The sequence below is a fragment of the Xylocopa sonorina genome, chromosome 6 (assembly GCF_050948175.1).
Source record: "Xylocopa sonorina isolate GNS202 chromosome 6, iyXylSono1_principal, whole genome shotgun sequence".
Lineage (NCBI taxonomy): Eukaryota > Metazoa > Arthropoda > Insecta > Hymenoptera > Apidae > Xylocopa > Xylocopa sonorina.
The window spans coordinates 9842347-9856411 of NC_135198.1; the positions used below are offsets into that span (position 1 = coordinate 9842347).

Genomic DNA, 14065 nt, shown 5'->3' on the forward strand with positions numbered 1-14065 from the left:
TAATATAATAAACGATTATTTTTCTCGAGATAAACGACACGCAACGAGTGCAAAGAAACTGCGCGAGAGTTATAGCTGGGGAGGTGGTCGTTGCTGGTGGTTTTCGATTTCGTATCGCGCGAATAAATCGTTCCTGGGCAATTAGCGAAAGTCTTTGTTACGTCTCCCATTAATTACGCGTAATAGCTCGTTCCGTGCGTGGCGGCCCGCTATTTATTGCCGGTGCTCATGAAATTCCGCGCTAAGATTAACCAGTTCCGATATTCGCGTCATTTTTCACGGCGGGACAGTTTCCTCGAGTCTCTGCCCCGCTTCAAGCTTATCTAGTCGAATCTTTCCACTTTCTATTTCTCTCTTCGATAGAAAAGAATCGTGCGCGTACATTTTTTCTGCTCTCAAGGAAATCCCGAGAGTTTCGACGATTTCAATCGAACGGTCGAGGATCGCACGCGCGACGCCTACAACCGAGCGCCCACAGTTCGCTTGCAAATAAATGAAAGCTCGTTGCTCGGCTTTCACGAATCGATCGATCGATTTAAATGGAATTGTTGCGATTAAATAAAAAAGGGCTCGCGAAAATTAGCCAACGGAGTGAATGGTTTACAAAAATCGCATGGAAGCTTCGAATCTGAATTCGAATGTCACTCACCTCGAGAGCGGGCTGCTGATGATGTAATGCGTATAATAGAATATACTGGCGACGGAGACGAGGAGCAGCGCCGCGACGCATCGTTTGACCGTTGCCTGTTTGACGACGCAGCGCGGACCGACGTAGCGCGGACCGACGGCGCTTAAAAAAGGAACGCCAGTCTCGCCCTTGATCGATCCTAACGCGGAAATCTTGATCACCATCGTCCAATGCGACGATCGGTACCGGTTGTCTCTCAGATTAGCTACGGCTCGTCCCTCTCAGCCGAATGGAAACGCGGAAACGGGCCGTGAACGCGGAGCACCGCACCCCTGTCGCAACCAGCGCCGCGACAAACGTCCCTGACTTCCCGGAACAAGGATATCCTCTTCTTTCGCCGGGCATCGGCTCTGCTCATAGTCGTCCGGCTGCTCTTTCCCTTGAATATCTCTCGCCTCGAGAGGGATCCGCGCTGTCTACGAGAGAGCCACTTCAACCTCGATCGTTCTCTTTGTCGGAGATTAACGCGAACCAAGTCGAGCTCGAGACACGATCTCCCGTCTTCCGGCTCGAATTGAACAGCCTTTTTAAAAGGGGAATCGATCCGGTAAAACTTCCGACGGGACTCTTCCCTTTCGCACGATTTGTCCGCTGCAGGATCGATTCCACGCCTTCTCCTATACACGAACCCTTTTCGTCTACTCGCAAACAATCGAGGATACGAACTAAAGTTTTCGCAACTCGAATCTCTTTTCTCTGTCCGTTTCGAAAGATCGAACCGCCTAGGTCTGCTCGATCCTCAGATCGACGGTGACGATGGGTCCTGGATCGAATCCATCGACCCCTCTCTCGGATAGCATCGATGATAGCTCACGGATGAGGAGCAGATCGCCACTTGTTGCGTTTCCACGAGGGCAGCGCGATCACCATTTTGCGAGCAGCACGGTTGCGCGCTGTCCATCGCGATCGTTTTTAACCCATTTGGCCGTTCTTCCGATGGATCCACCTTCTCTGACCTCTTTAACAATTTACGCTACCGATCCTGGACATCCTTTATCACCCTCGATAGTTTCTACTCGACGATCGACGGATCGTTCTCTCGATACTCTTCGTTCGAGAGCATATCGCGGTTCCGAGACGATTACTGTTTATCGAACGATTCGAGAAATCGCGGAGAGCCGACTTGGAAAATTTGTTTGCTCGTCACGGTTGATGTGTCCGCGAAATCCAGCCGCCGCTTCCGGTTTCGTTCTCAGGTAAGCTGGTTTTACGGCCGCGCCATTTGTTACGGCTCACGACTGGACCAAGATACCGGGTGCGCTCGCTTTCCTAGACGCGCGAGCAAACCCGCTCTCACTCGTAAATTTCGAACCTCCTGAACACCCTCCTGGCTCGCCCCTCTGGCTTTCCCGCCTCCCCTGGTAACCCCCCTGCCTCTTCTCGACCGTACGTTCCGCGTGTCGTCGTTTCTTCTCCGGTCCGCAACACGTAGAGGACCCCCTCTTCTTCCCGTCTGTCAATTAGGGACGATGGAAAGCTACGATGTTCCCCGGCTCCAATGATTTTCGAGCGCCTACCCCTATCGTCTGTATCGATCTTGTCCCTGCAGCGTCGCTGGATCCGCTCGCTCCGTGAATCTGTAACAGTCAACAGTGGAATGTTCATTGAACGTACGGTGAAAAATAAACGGGATTGTTTCGTGGAGATAGAAGGTGTCGATGGTCATTGGTTGGATAGACTCTGTCTTAAAAAAAAGGTGCCATTGTTGGGGGAATTTTGTAACAAGAATTATCAGCTCTAATGTGAAGTCATTCTGCCAAGTATTAAATTTCAATAACAGTCGGCGAAAGTTTGACGTATCGTTGCGATACCCACATTGCGATCCCGTTTTCGACCGTGGGGACTCGCAGGACACCCCTCCATCGCGAAATCCCAATACGACCTCATTCTCTCAACAAGCGAAAAAGAGCCGCAGGAAAAAGGGGCTCCAATAACGAGCGACTGGCCTAACAGCGTTCGTTACACCGTCCTCAGGGTCCGATAATAAACCAGCAGAAGGGGGATGCAAAAATCGGACGCGTCTCGACATAATCGACCGTTCGGCTGGTCCCGAGACCGCCATCAAAAAACGATTAAACAACGGGAACGACAAGCGACCGATCGGGCCGTTCGACAACTCCAATTAATCGATCGTACTTCCGCGGAGCGCCGTCGCGATTCCGACCGATGTCCTCTCCACCCCCTTTCGTAGCAATTTTTTTCTCTCGCCGCTCGTACACTGTTCGCGGCAAGATGGCCATTAATCAACCCTCCGGCGCGTCCTCGCAACGACGGCGGACCTTTGTCCCGTGTCTCGTTGCAAAGCGCGTCCCCTTCGACCTGCTCTTCCTGGACGACGAGCGATTCGCGTGGAAAAAAAGGAAGGAAAGCCCGGGGAAATAAATTGAAAATGATCCAACGGGGAGGCGGAAGGGCGATTTGAACGGAGAATGGGGGGTGGGATCGACGTCAAGAAGGTTCTTCTCGCGGAGAATATCGGCCTCCGTTCGTCGCTTTCACGAGTCCCCAGGGTGCTGACCTAACATTTCTACGACCGAAGAATACTCCGACGCCTCCTCGGGAACCGGAGACGGCGAGAATCGTTCGCGCTCACGGATGAACGCGGAATTTAATTACGGGATCTTCGATGGGTAGCTTCCTACGAGGGTAAGAAAGTCGAGCGGCGAGACGTCGATGGCGTTTGGAAATGACTGTTAAAACAAGAGTCTGATTCGATTATCAGCAAGATGAACGCTGGAAAAGTGGAATAATTATCAAGTTTGTTCCTTGCTGGAATATCAGAAAGCTCGATATGTTAAAATTATGCTCTGTACATCGAACGATAAGCTTAGCTACATGTCCCTCTGGAGAAAAGGATCCGATAATTCTCCAGCAGTTTGGTCCAGTCGAGTTAGGGTTAATTTCGAAAAACGCCAACTTTCCTCGAGCAGATTAACTTTGTCAGGGGGGGCGGGGGGCTGGCTGTCGATGGGCAAAAAGTTCGCGCGCGAACCAGCCGTGGAAAGACAGACGGGGCAGGCTGAACGCGAAGGGAAGAAAGGGAGAAAGAGCGTGGCCGGAGGGCCAGCGCGAGCGTGGAATGCATTTGCAAGATTAAAACGCCATTCGAGTGCATCGAGGTGCCTGTAAATATGCTTGTGGAAGGACGTACGAGCCCGACGAACGAACGTGTGCCACCCCCTGGATGAAATTGGATCCGCGTGATTCCGCTCGAGCCAGACAAACGCGCGTTCTCGCCTTCCACCCTTGCCTGCCCCCGTTCACCCGGCAACGAGCCGCAGCGGCAAACCGGAAGAAAGATGGCTCCATTCGGAGGAATAATCAGGGAAGCTCGCGTAATCATTTCGCGGCGATCGAGCAGTCCTCTCTCTCTCTTTCCATCGCGGTGCAATCTAACCTACGCTGCACCTACGTGCGCGGACCCGCCCTTTAAATCCGCGCACGTGATGCATCCGACTAACGACCCACTCGGGGATCCGAAACGTGTCTCTTGAATTAACCACCGCCTGGCCCTATACGTTTCGCGGGTGGATCCGGAATTACCGCGTCGCGATGAATAATTCAGATAACGAAATGTATGGATATATTTGTCTGAGCTATTTTTGTCCCCAAATGCCGGCAGGTGGGAGTGCTGCGAGCGGGGTAGCCTGCTCGAATGGCTCTTTGGCGTTCCGGCGATGGGGGTGAGGTACGCGACGGTGAATTCCAGCGACTTCGAGAGAACGAGCAGCGGTGGAACGGAATCGTGGACTCGAGTTTAGTGAAATATCGTTTAAAGTAAATATTTGTGTAACGTATATATCGCGAGTGGAAATCGTTGGTATCGCAGATCCATTTCCCGAGCGGTCACGATAAATCATTGTTTCGACGAAACGTGAGACGATTTTTTCCGGAGTGATCCCAGGGACGCGAGACTCCTGGGGAGCAGTATTTCCGAACGATTTCCCGCTGTCACCGCCATTTCTCACTCGAGTGACCGGGGCCTTTCCGTTCTCCACGCTGCAAGACAAAGCGCTTTGAAATGAACGTTGGAATTGTTACCTTCGCGCGAAAAGAGACTAACTTAGTAAATTCCCCTAGACTCGTCGATTTAATCCTGCGAATCGCATTTAATTTCGTCGTCTAACCTTTCCACCGGCACTTAAACAACGAGGAACCATCGTGAAAACCAACGGCGAAACGATTCAATTCGAGTCATTGCCAGGCGAAACGCTCACTTCACCAATCAAACGGCGCGGTCTACAAATCACCCAACAGCGACACGTTCATCCGGCGTTTCCCGTTACCCCCGCGTCCAGCGCGTATGTCAAGCAAGGGGATGATCCCCGGATTATAAACCCTTCCGCAGGTGCAACCGGAAACGGTGGACAGGATCGGGGCAGGAGGGTCGAAGCGTGGGTGAACGGTGGTTGGGAAACGGGGGGCGTCGCGTACGACGGTCCATTTCGCCCTGCGTTTCGTTTGCCGTGCACGCGATAGACGCGTGAAATTAAATCCGAGCCTCGTTTCTGTTACGCTCTGTTCCGACTCCCTGCTGTGTGTCTCTGCGCTGTATCGCGTATATACGTGTATATAGCTCTCTCTCTACCTATCTATTCCCCAGCTACGTTATAAAATAACACAGTCCCGACACGTCCGACGTCCGAGAGCCGGATTGGTTTACGTGTACGCACGGGAACTGCAAAAATCCTGGGCCCCGCGGATTACGCCTGGCTTACAGGGATGAAACGCGGAAGCGGGAGAGGGCGAGGGCGAGAGACTGCGTTCAGCGCGGGGAAACAGTTCCCGAACGGCGTGGAGATTCGTAATTAGGTCGGATAGTTGCTCGCGAGTAATAAATTTTAATTGGAGTTGAAAGAAAGAAGGGTCTGGGTGGTACGAGGCGGTATATCGGGGCGTGGATAAAACGGTCGGGAGTTTCTGTTCCACGGCTGAGAGAGCGAAGATGCGTTAGGGGTTGCACGGCCGAGTTGCGAGTTTCACGGGAGCGGGAGCCGGAGATTTGCAAGTTTGAATGAAGCGCTTCCTCTGTTTACTGGTACTTTGAAATAAGTTCAAGTTGGGGACGCTTTTTGCAATTTTACGTACGCGGTGCGACGAGGACGCGGTTTTAATCGGGATTTAATCGTTCGAGAATTTTGTTCGAGCGGATCGCGAAAGTAAACCAAGGAGGCCGTGGAACCGCGGTTCTGAAATTAACCGGACAGTTTCCCGGTTAGCGAAGTCCTCTCTCCTCGATAATTCAGCAGACCCATCCTCCGAATAGTCTGCGAACCGTGCTCGAACATCGAGGATCGAACCATATCGCGATGGCGGGCGCGACGATAATTACTCGCCCTGGAACGGCCATAATTCACCCGGTGCCCGAGGAATTTCAAAGGAGATTTTAATAGCGGATCGCTAAAAGTCCCCGTGATTGGTCGGCCATTAAACACGCCGGTCGAACCGGCGGGAAAAAATTAATTTGAAATCGGATTTCAGCCCTGGGTTGAGCTCGCGAATCTCGACGACGTCACGTCTGGCGTTAATCGACATTTTAGACTGATAAACGCGTACCGAGGTGATTATGATACAGGACACCCTCGGTGCTTTTTTAAGTGGCCTTTTTCCTCCGATAATGGAAGAATTGTTTGCCCTCGGTTGAGTGGAAAGGTAATTGATTAAGGCGTCGGGGATGACGAAAGCGTTTTTGTAATTAGAGATTACAGCGCGAGGGAAGAAAACGTGGGAAAGAGGGAAATTCGAATTGAAGCAATCGATTGATAGCTAGATTAGAGTCGGCTGAGTCTTTCCAAGTCTTGGTTCCAATTTTCTGCACAGCTCGATAATCCACATTTGTTGACAGGCTACAAGTTTCGTGGAAACTCTCGTTTCGCTAGTGTCGACTAAAAATATCCCATTCGCATCGAGATCACACATCGATGCATGAAATATTCAATGCTTCCATATCCACGTCGAAGAAGCAGCGACACGACGGACGTAGGGTTTAATCGAACAGTAAAATCGTGCACTTTGAAACGCTGTCTGGCCCCGTATTTTCCATCGGACCTCGGGTACGTGTATCGGTTTGGTTTGCGCGAAACAAGCAGCGCGTTGCGTTCCATTTTATGCGGAAAAATATTGCCATATCCCGGTGCGATTAAACGGGGAAAGTTTTCTCTGTTTCCTTGATCAAACACGAAGCTTTATTAACTTCGATAATATTCCGCGAACACGTTATTCGACACAAAATTAATTTTTCCAATTTCCACGGCGTTGCAGATTTCGCGAGTGTAACTGCACCGCAAACATCCACCAGCATCGATCAGAAAGGAAAGAAGAAACAAAAAACAAAAAAAAAGAATATATATATACATAAAAAAAAATTGCTTTCGCGTTCGAATGTAACAAGAGCGACCAGTCGAACAGCGGACACGGGCTTACCGAAGTTTTTTAATAAACCCGTGGACAGGGGGGTACGCGCAACGCTTTCATTATCCTCGTTTATCGCGCGTGCACACACCGGGCAGAGGCGCCTCGGTTTACATCGCAATTACGAGGCTGGCGCATTTGCGGTCGCGCGGAATTTCACCGGCGTATTTTTGCCAGCCGCAAAACCGGACCTGATCTGTCACCAGCCATCGTCGTTTCGACGCTCGTCCACAGACGGACGGACACCCGTGAGCCGTCCTGTTTTATTGAGGCCGCGGCGACGCCTCTTTACGACCGTCAACCCCTTCCGTTACAGTCCTGGACTTTGTCCGCGAGTAGTAGCCGACGCCGCTTTACGAGGGCTCGCGTTAACGCTCGCGATGGGAGCATTTAACCCTTTCAGGGTAAACGAGTGGTATTACGTACGACGTTGCTCGCAACGCGAGGTCTGCGACGGTTTTCGAGAGGAATAACGAGTGCCTGATAGATCGAGTATAAAAGAGCTCTACCGATCGCCAGGAAATACGACGAACGCTGCTCGTCGAGAAACGCTAAGAAAGTTCGAGGCGAAGTAGTTAGCTCGCGATAAGTCTCGCCTGGGGATCCACCCCGTCGCGTTTAGATCCAAGTTCCGTAACTCGAACGAGAAGACACTGGAATCTCCGCCATCAGGGTGGCTCTATTTTCATAACAGTCACGGAGCCACAGGCTATTCCGACCGCACTCGAATATTCCAGAGGGTTGGCGCGGTGAGACGTCTTCCAGCTGATGCACGCGCGTCCCGACGCCGCGCAATAACCTACAATTCCCCGGTAATACGGAACTTCATAATGTCTATAATTATCCGGTATAATCCCGGTGTCGTGTCCTCCGCGTAACGTATGCTTCCGCTTTATCCTTGTAATGAAAATATCTACAGCCGGACGTATTTGTCCGGTCTTATTAGAGTAACAGCCGTTGATGGCCGATGGAAAAGCTGCCAGCTACTTGGTTAATTAATTCATCTAGATGATGGAATAATTGTCCGTTTCTAACGTACTTCGATGCACGGGAATTTTAACTGTTGATGAGAAAATTAGATCTCGCCGGAGGTATGAAACGATATAAGTTGGTCTCCGCGTTGCGTGCACTTTCAATTGCCAAACGATGAGAGGGAAAAAGAATTGAAAAAAAGGAACGAAGAGTTCAGAGTTGGAATCTCGCGCAAATAAACTCGTATTCCGAGTGGCTGCGACGGTACGGGTAGTAATAATACGAGAATCCATTCGTGATAAGCTACGGGGAAGCGACGCTCGCGAAAGAAACGGGGACAGGCTTCGAGGGTGGATTGTAAATAAGCCTGTCATGGAAACGAATAGTTTTTCCATGATTCTGAGAGAGAGAGCGGAGGAGGGAGGAGGATAAAGAGGATGGATGAGCGCGCTGGGTCCCGGATGAACTTTGTTCCTTGTCTGCGATTTCGACGAGTTCCACCGATAAACTTCCAATTCTCCATCCCTCTTGCTCAGCCCTCGAAACAAATAAAATGTTTCGAATATTCAGCTCCCGCGTTCCCTGTCAAAATTCATGTTCTCGATGGTAACAACCGTGTTACCACCTTAGATCGCAATTTCTCAGGCAACTCCATCGTAGCGGATATTTCATAAAGTGCTTCCTATCGATTTCGATGAAGCATAGACTGCCGCAGATACCAAATACGCCTCTAGAGGGTCAACGCCTCGTAGGTTACCGCACATGCTTGCATACGGCGCTAACTTGCGATGATTGCACACCGTTCGATAGAGGCGATGGAAGATAACATTCCGTGAACAACGTGGTGGCGAAACGACTATTCGATCGAACAGAAGAAATACTCGTCGAGCGGTAAATCGTTTCTAACGTACAAAAGTGGGGCGAGAAATTGAGAATTAACGAACAGGCGACGAATTAGTCGAAATCTCGGGCTCGAGGGTGAAACTCCAGACTGTGCCAGCGGCGCCAGGAAATCCATCCGCCCAGTTTCGTCCCATTAATTAAAGATCGGTGGCTCGCGGGCCTAGGAGTACCCTGGCGGCCGACGGGTTCCTCGACGACTCGTGGAAGACACTCGAGGCGTTCGAAGAGCAACCCCGTCGTCTGCCGCCTCGACACACCGTCTCGCCCTTAAACGCTCCTCGACGGTTTTTCCACGAGTGCTATCCGCAATTACCGCCCCGCGACCAGTTACGCGGCCGGATACACCGCGGAGTTTCGCGCGCGGCCCGGTGCTTCAAAGACGTCGTTCACGTCGTTCACGTCGTTCGCGTCGTCATTAACTCGAGTGCCGCGACGCTGCCCTAACTACCCGCGTGTGTGCCACTACGCGGGTGTTAATCGCTCGGTTGCTCGCCAACACGCGCCGCGGAAAAATCCTGCCGACCGTATCCAGCTATCTGTCTGTCCGCTGCGTTTCACCCACGCGTCGCCTCGATGCTCGTCCTGAGGGTGCGCCCGCTTGTCCCACCTTGCGACTCGAGATCGTTGCACCGTTCGCATCTGCGAATAGCTGGAAAGCTAATTCCTACAAACGAGTCGAACTTTTTAAATAGAAGCGCAGCTTCGACCATCTCCGAGTACGCGCATAATTTATACTCCGACACACACGGTTATTACTACTTGGTACTCGCGATAATAACAGGAAAAGGGATTACGCCAACCATGACTGGTGTATCATTCGCGTCCAGCGGATTGAAAAGATCGTCTTATAACAGGATGATTTGCATGAGACGACTTGCAAGTTACCCGATACGTACTTCCGGAGCTGCCCGTGCAATCGAGATATAATCAGCGGCAATCATGATCGACGTTTGGTTAATTGATCATCGTCAACAGTGGAACTAACTCTAAGAGTCTAAACGCACTCGATGTACCGAATTCTCGTCTCGTCGCCCAGGTTCGACTGGCGTTCCATCGTTTTCATTATTAATTCCCCGGCTCGTTTAACTTGCATTATTAATTTCCTCGGCGCTCGATCGTATCGATCGGCAATTCCGTTATAGTATTTAAACGCTCGCGTCGACGATAAATTGTTAATCAATCCGATCAACGCCCTGGCTAATTATGACCGAGAAATGACGATGGCACGCTCCCGCGACTTCGAAATACTATTTTAATCCGCGATTGGGAATTCGCGGCTGATAACTAGGTCGAGTTAGACTTGTAATTATCGTCATTAATTACTAACTAACAATCAATACTTAATTATGTAGCAAATGATATTGGTCTTCTGATTGTGAGTAACGTGCGGTTAAAATTCATCGCTATCAATTCTCTGGAAAACGGTAGCTCCGTGACAAAAGGTATACACAAATGTTACACGATCGTTCGCCAAAAACAATACCAATTGTCAGGTTTTCTCTAATCAAATAGTTCTACGTCGCTAGCGTTGAACCGGCTTAATTAATCTCCCCGTGACCCGTGATCCTGGAAGCTCCTGCAGCCACGAGGGAGCTCGTAAACTATTTCCACGTAATATACCAGGCATAAGAATGTTTGGTGGCCGTGCTAATTTAAACGAGTTCCCGACACACGACAGATGTTAACAGTGAATTAACGCATTAAACGTACGACCACACGGGGCGACCTGGCGATAGTTTAACAGCGTCCCCAGCCCGTCGATATGATCGCAATTTCAGCTTACGACCATAATTAACGCGCACCCTGCGCCTCCACACCTGACTGGTCTTCGCTAAAACGGCCTTTACTAACCATTAACAACGACAGCTACCGGGGTCTAATAATAAATCGAACGACGACGCGTCCAAGGTAAGAGCGCACTAGCGTCGCGACGGCGTTACGCCAGGACCCTGATAAATTGGGACGACGGCGGAGAGAAAGTGAAATCGCGGTTATGAGGGAACTTCGTCAGCCTTCGGTATTTAATACTCTGAACTTGAAGGCTTTCGCTCATCTGCGATCACCGTGTCGCTATTTACGTACGATCTGATCAGCGAAACGCTCGATTCTATTCCCTTCATCGTCTGCCAATGTAAAACCGACGCTCTATCAATGAATCTGTACGCTGAAACTGAACCTGAAGCCATTATCGTTTCATCTTTCAGCAGGAAATAACGTAAATCAATACAACAATTTATCTTCAACGAATGGTAAAAGAAAAGAAGTCACAGAGCAGCATGGCCAGTCGTTAAGCCAAGGAACAATCGAACTTCGAGCGCAGGACGAGCGGATTCCCACCGCGTCCCCGACGGGAACCGCGCAATACGATCCAAATCCAGCTCGTAAAAAAGGATCGACGTTGTGAGGGATCCTGGAAGCCATTTGAGGTCGTAGAGCAAAAGTTCGATTCTCAGATGACGGACAGTTCCCCTGTTTGCCATCCCAGTTCGCTCCACTTTGCGCCAGGGCTACCTCAAACACACCTTTCTAGCCTTATCTTCAACCCCTCGCGCTTGTGCAACCCCGTTCGCTTCTTCGCTTCTCCTTCTACTGTCTCACCCCCTTAAAGGTAACTGGCGTGGGTTCGACTACCACCGCACGTGGATTTACTGCGCCTCGACCGTGGTGTCGTCATTGGAAATGTCGTTCTCATTCGCGGATTACGCGACCATTTGTATTAATCAACGAATCTATTTGAGGGAACTGGACGGATCGGAACGAAATCGTTTGAGAATTCAGCTGAAAAACGATTTATCGAAAATTTGTCTCTAATGTCGTTGAGAGAGATTCTAATTGTGTAAAAACGGTTTGGACGTAGAGGCTGGGAAATGGTTGGTAGTCGGGTTATAAAGCGTTCGATGTGGCTTCCTTTAGGATTCAAATTTCGTAACGTTGCGTGACGCTCTTTGTCAATCGGAAGCCAATGCAAGCGAATTCTTCGAGAACGATCCTGCTGACGCGACTTGAAACCGAAGAGCGTAATAAGCAGCGATTACAAATGTCCTCGCAGCCGGATCTATTATTTGTTCCGCTGATTCACGGTGTTATTCGCGTTCCAACTTTCATACGAAACCCAACTATTTCAATGTATCAGCAATAAAGCCGGCCGTGGGAATCGCGTCGTAACATTGCAACGTCGATTAATTTTCCCCGCGGTAACAAAAAACGCGTTTTTGACTCTCGAATAAAACACGATATCCGGCTGAAATATCCACGAAACTTTTGTCAAACGATATCCATTTCTCGCCTCGAAACAGCGCAAAGGTATCAACGCTGTCATTAGCTAAAGTGGGGACCAACCAGCAGGCGAATTAGGCTCGTTTCCCGTTCGTGAGAAACCGTTGGCTGGTGTGCCGTCCAGTTGTCGATGTGATTAATTTAATGAACTATTTAGTCGCGCCTTAGGCTGTTTAATTAATTAACCACCGCCTCGGTGGTTTCCGCGCGACGTACGCGTCGCCATCGGAACGGACAGTCGACGGACGGGTCTGAAGGATCGACTCGAAAACGAAAATAATGGCGGTGGAACAAAGCCTTCCCTTTCATCCATCTGACTGTGTCCTCGAAAATCTTCGGGAGCCAGACTGGGAGGCGGCTCACGTGATTCACACGCGCGAAAAAGAATCGATTTCCCTTCCGACACGCCGGTTGCACGCGTCCCGACTAATTAATTTCCCGCTCGAAAGGGGTGTAGTGTGACTGTTGTAATTACTGCGCTGTCGATTCAAATTTGGAGCCACCGTAACCACCGTCTCGCGCTTTCTTGGCGTTAAATTGGATTATTCAACGGATCGGTCAACGGGGAGGGTGCGAAATTTTGATGAGACGGATGGCGACGCTGCCAGGTCCTCTGACGCTTTCTAATTATTACAAATAAGGATAGTCAAGGAACTATTAAAGATCTAATCTGGCGTCATGATCCGCGACAGGAAAAAAAAAACGCCAGGATCACGGTGAGACGACCAGGACGTCGATGCGCGTCGGTTGATTGTAAAGCTCGTTTATTATAGTGCTCGTGGTGGCTTGTCGAAGTGGCTGGACCGATTTCACCGAAGGGCATTCTGCCACAGACACCGGCCTGACTTCTCCTGCTCGCTATACGCTCGTCCATGCATAATCGTCCGAGAATGTGGTCGATCCACGTCCCATCGGTCGATGACTCGGATTAACATCATTTCTTACGCTTTCAGCCATGGAACGGGAAACTTCGAATTGAATCGATATCACGCGACTAACTCAGAAAATGGACGTAAAAAGATTTAAACGATAATCACCACGCAAACCTATGACACGTCCGTCAGCAGAATTCCAGTTAAATACAACGTCAGTCTAAAATGTCCCATCACCTCGGAAAGGAGGCAATCAAATTTAATTAAAAACTCGTTTCGCTGTGTCCCATCGGAGGGGTAGTTACCCTTAATACTTAATTGAAAAACATTTTCAAACATTCTCGCGGCTGGTCGACAGTTTTAAATTTAATTAGCGATCGTCACGGATTAATTAAACGGGAGTCGAATTTTTCCAGGCGAGGCCAGCGTGTCCGGAGGTGTCGAAGAAGTACGCGACTCGGTGAGCTGTCCAAGAAGATGGACGGGGAGGCGTATCGCGATGCAGCCGTACTAAACGCAGAGGCAATAAATATGAAGTAACACCGACATCGGCGGAATCAGGGAACTGCTACGGCGATACATCGCCGATGCAACCCACTCGTGACGTTTTCATCGAATTTCCAAAAGAATCTCCACGCACGATTTATTACGACCTAAATAGTTCGGGTGAAAAATTTCGTGCCGATCCGGTACTTACGTACGCGTTTCTGTTCGCGGCATAATTCATCGTTCGCGATAGCGAAAATTACAGCGAAAAGCCGGAGGCAATTTAAATATGAATATTTAATCGCGATTTATGACGCCGATTCTGCCAAGTCCCCCGGATTATTCTACGCAAAAATAATTCCGCCCCGATACCGTGACGATAATCGTGCCCGCAGTTGCGATGACAAATATCCGACTTTTATTTTTCACGAGCTCACGCGTGATCGAACGGTAATTA

At 50.0% G+C, this 14065-nt stretch overlaps 1 protein-coding gene and 1 long non-coding RNA gene across 2 annotated transcripts in view; both read right to left on the reverse strand.

Moving 5' to 3' along the window:
- Sfl (N-deacetylase and N-sulfotransferase sfl) overlaps positions 1 to 1273 on the reverse strand; it is a 61128-nt gene extending 59855 nt beyond the window's left edge. The window contains exon 1 of the mRNA XM_076896416.1: positions 650 to 1273. Within this exon, the coding sequence (XP_076752531.1) occupies positions 650 to 852 (203 nt within the window). The 5' untranslated portion in view covers positions 853 to 1273. The remainder of the gene's footprint in view (positions 1 to 649) is intronic.
- A 793-nt stretch (positions 1274 to 2066) lies between these two features.
- LOC143424396 (uncharacterized) overlaps positions 2067 to 14065 on the reverse strand; it is a 182100-nt gene continuing 170101 nt past the window's right edge. Inside the window, exon 5 of the long non-coding RNA XR_013101929.1 lies at positions 2067 to 2265. This is a non-coding gene — a long non-coding RNA (uncharacterized LOC143424396). The remainder of the gene's footprint in view (positions 2266 to 14065) is intronic.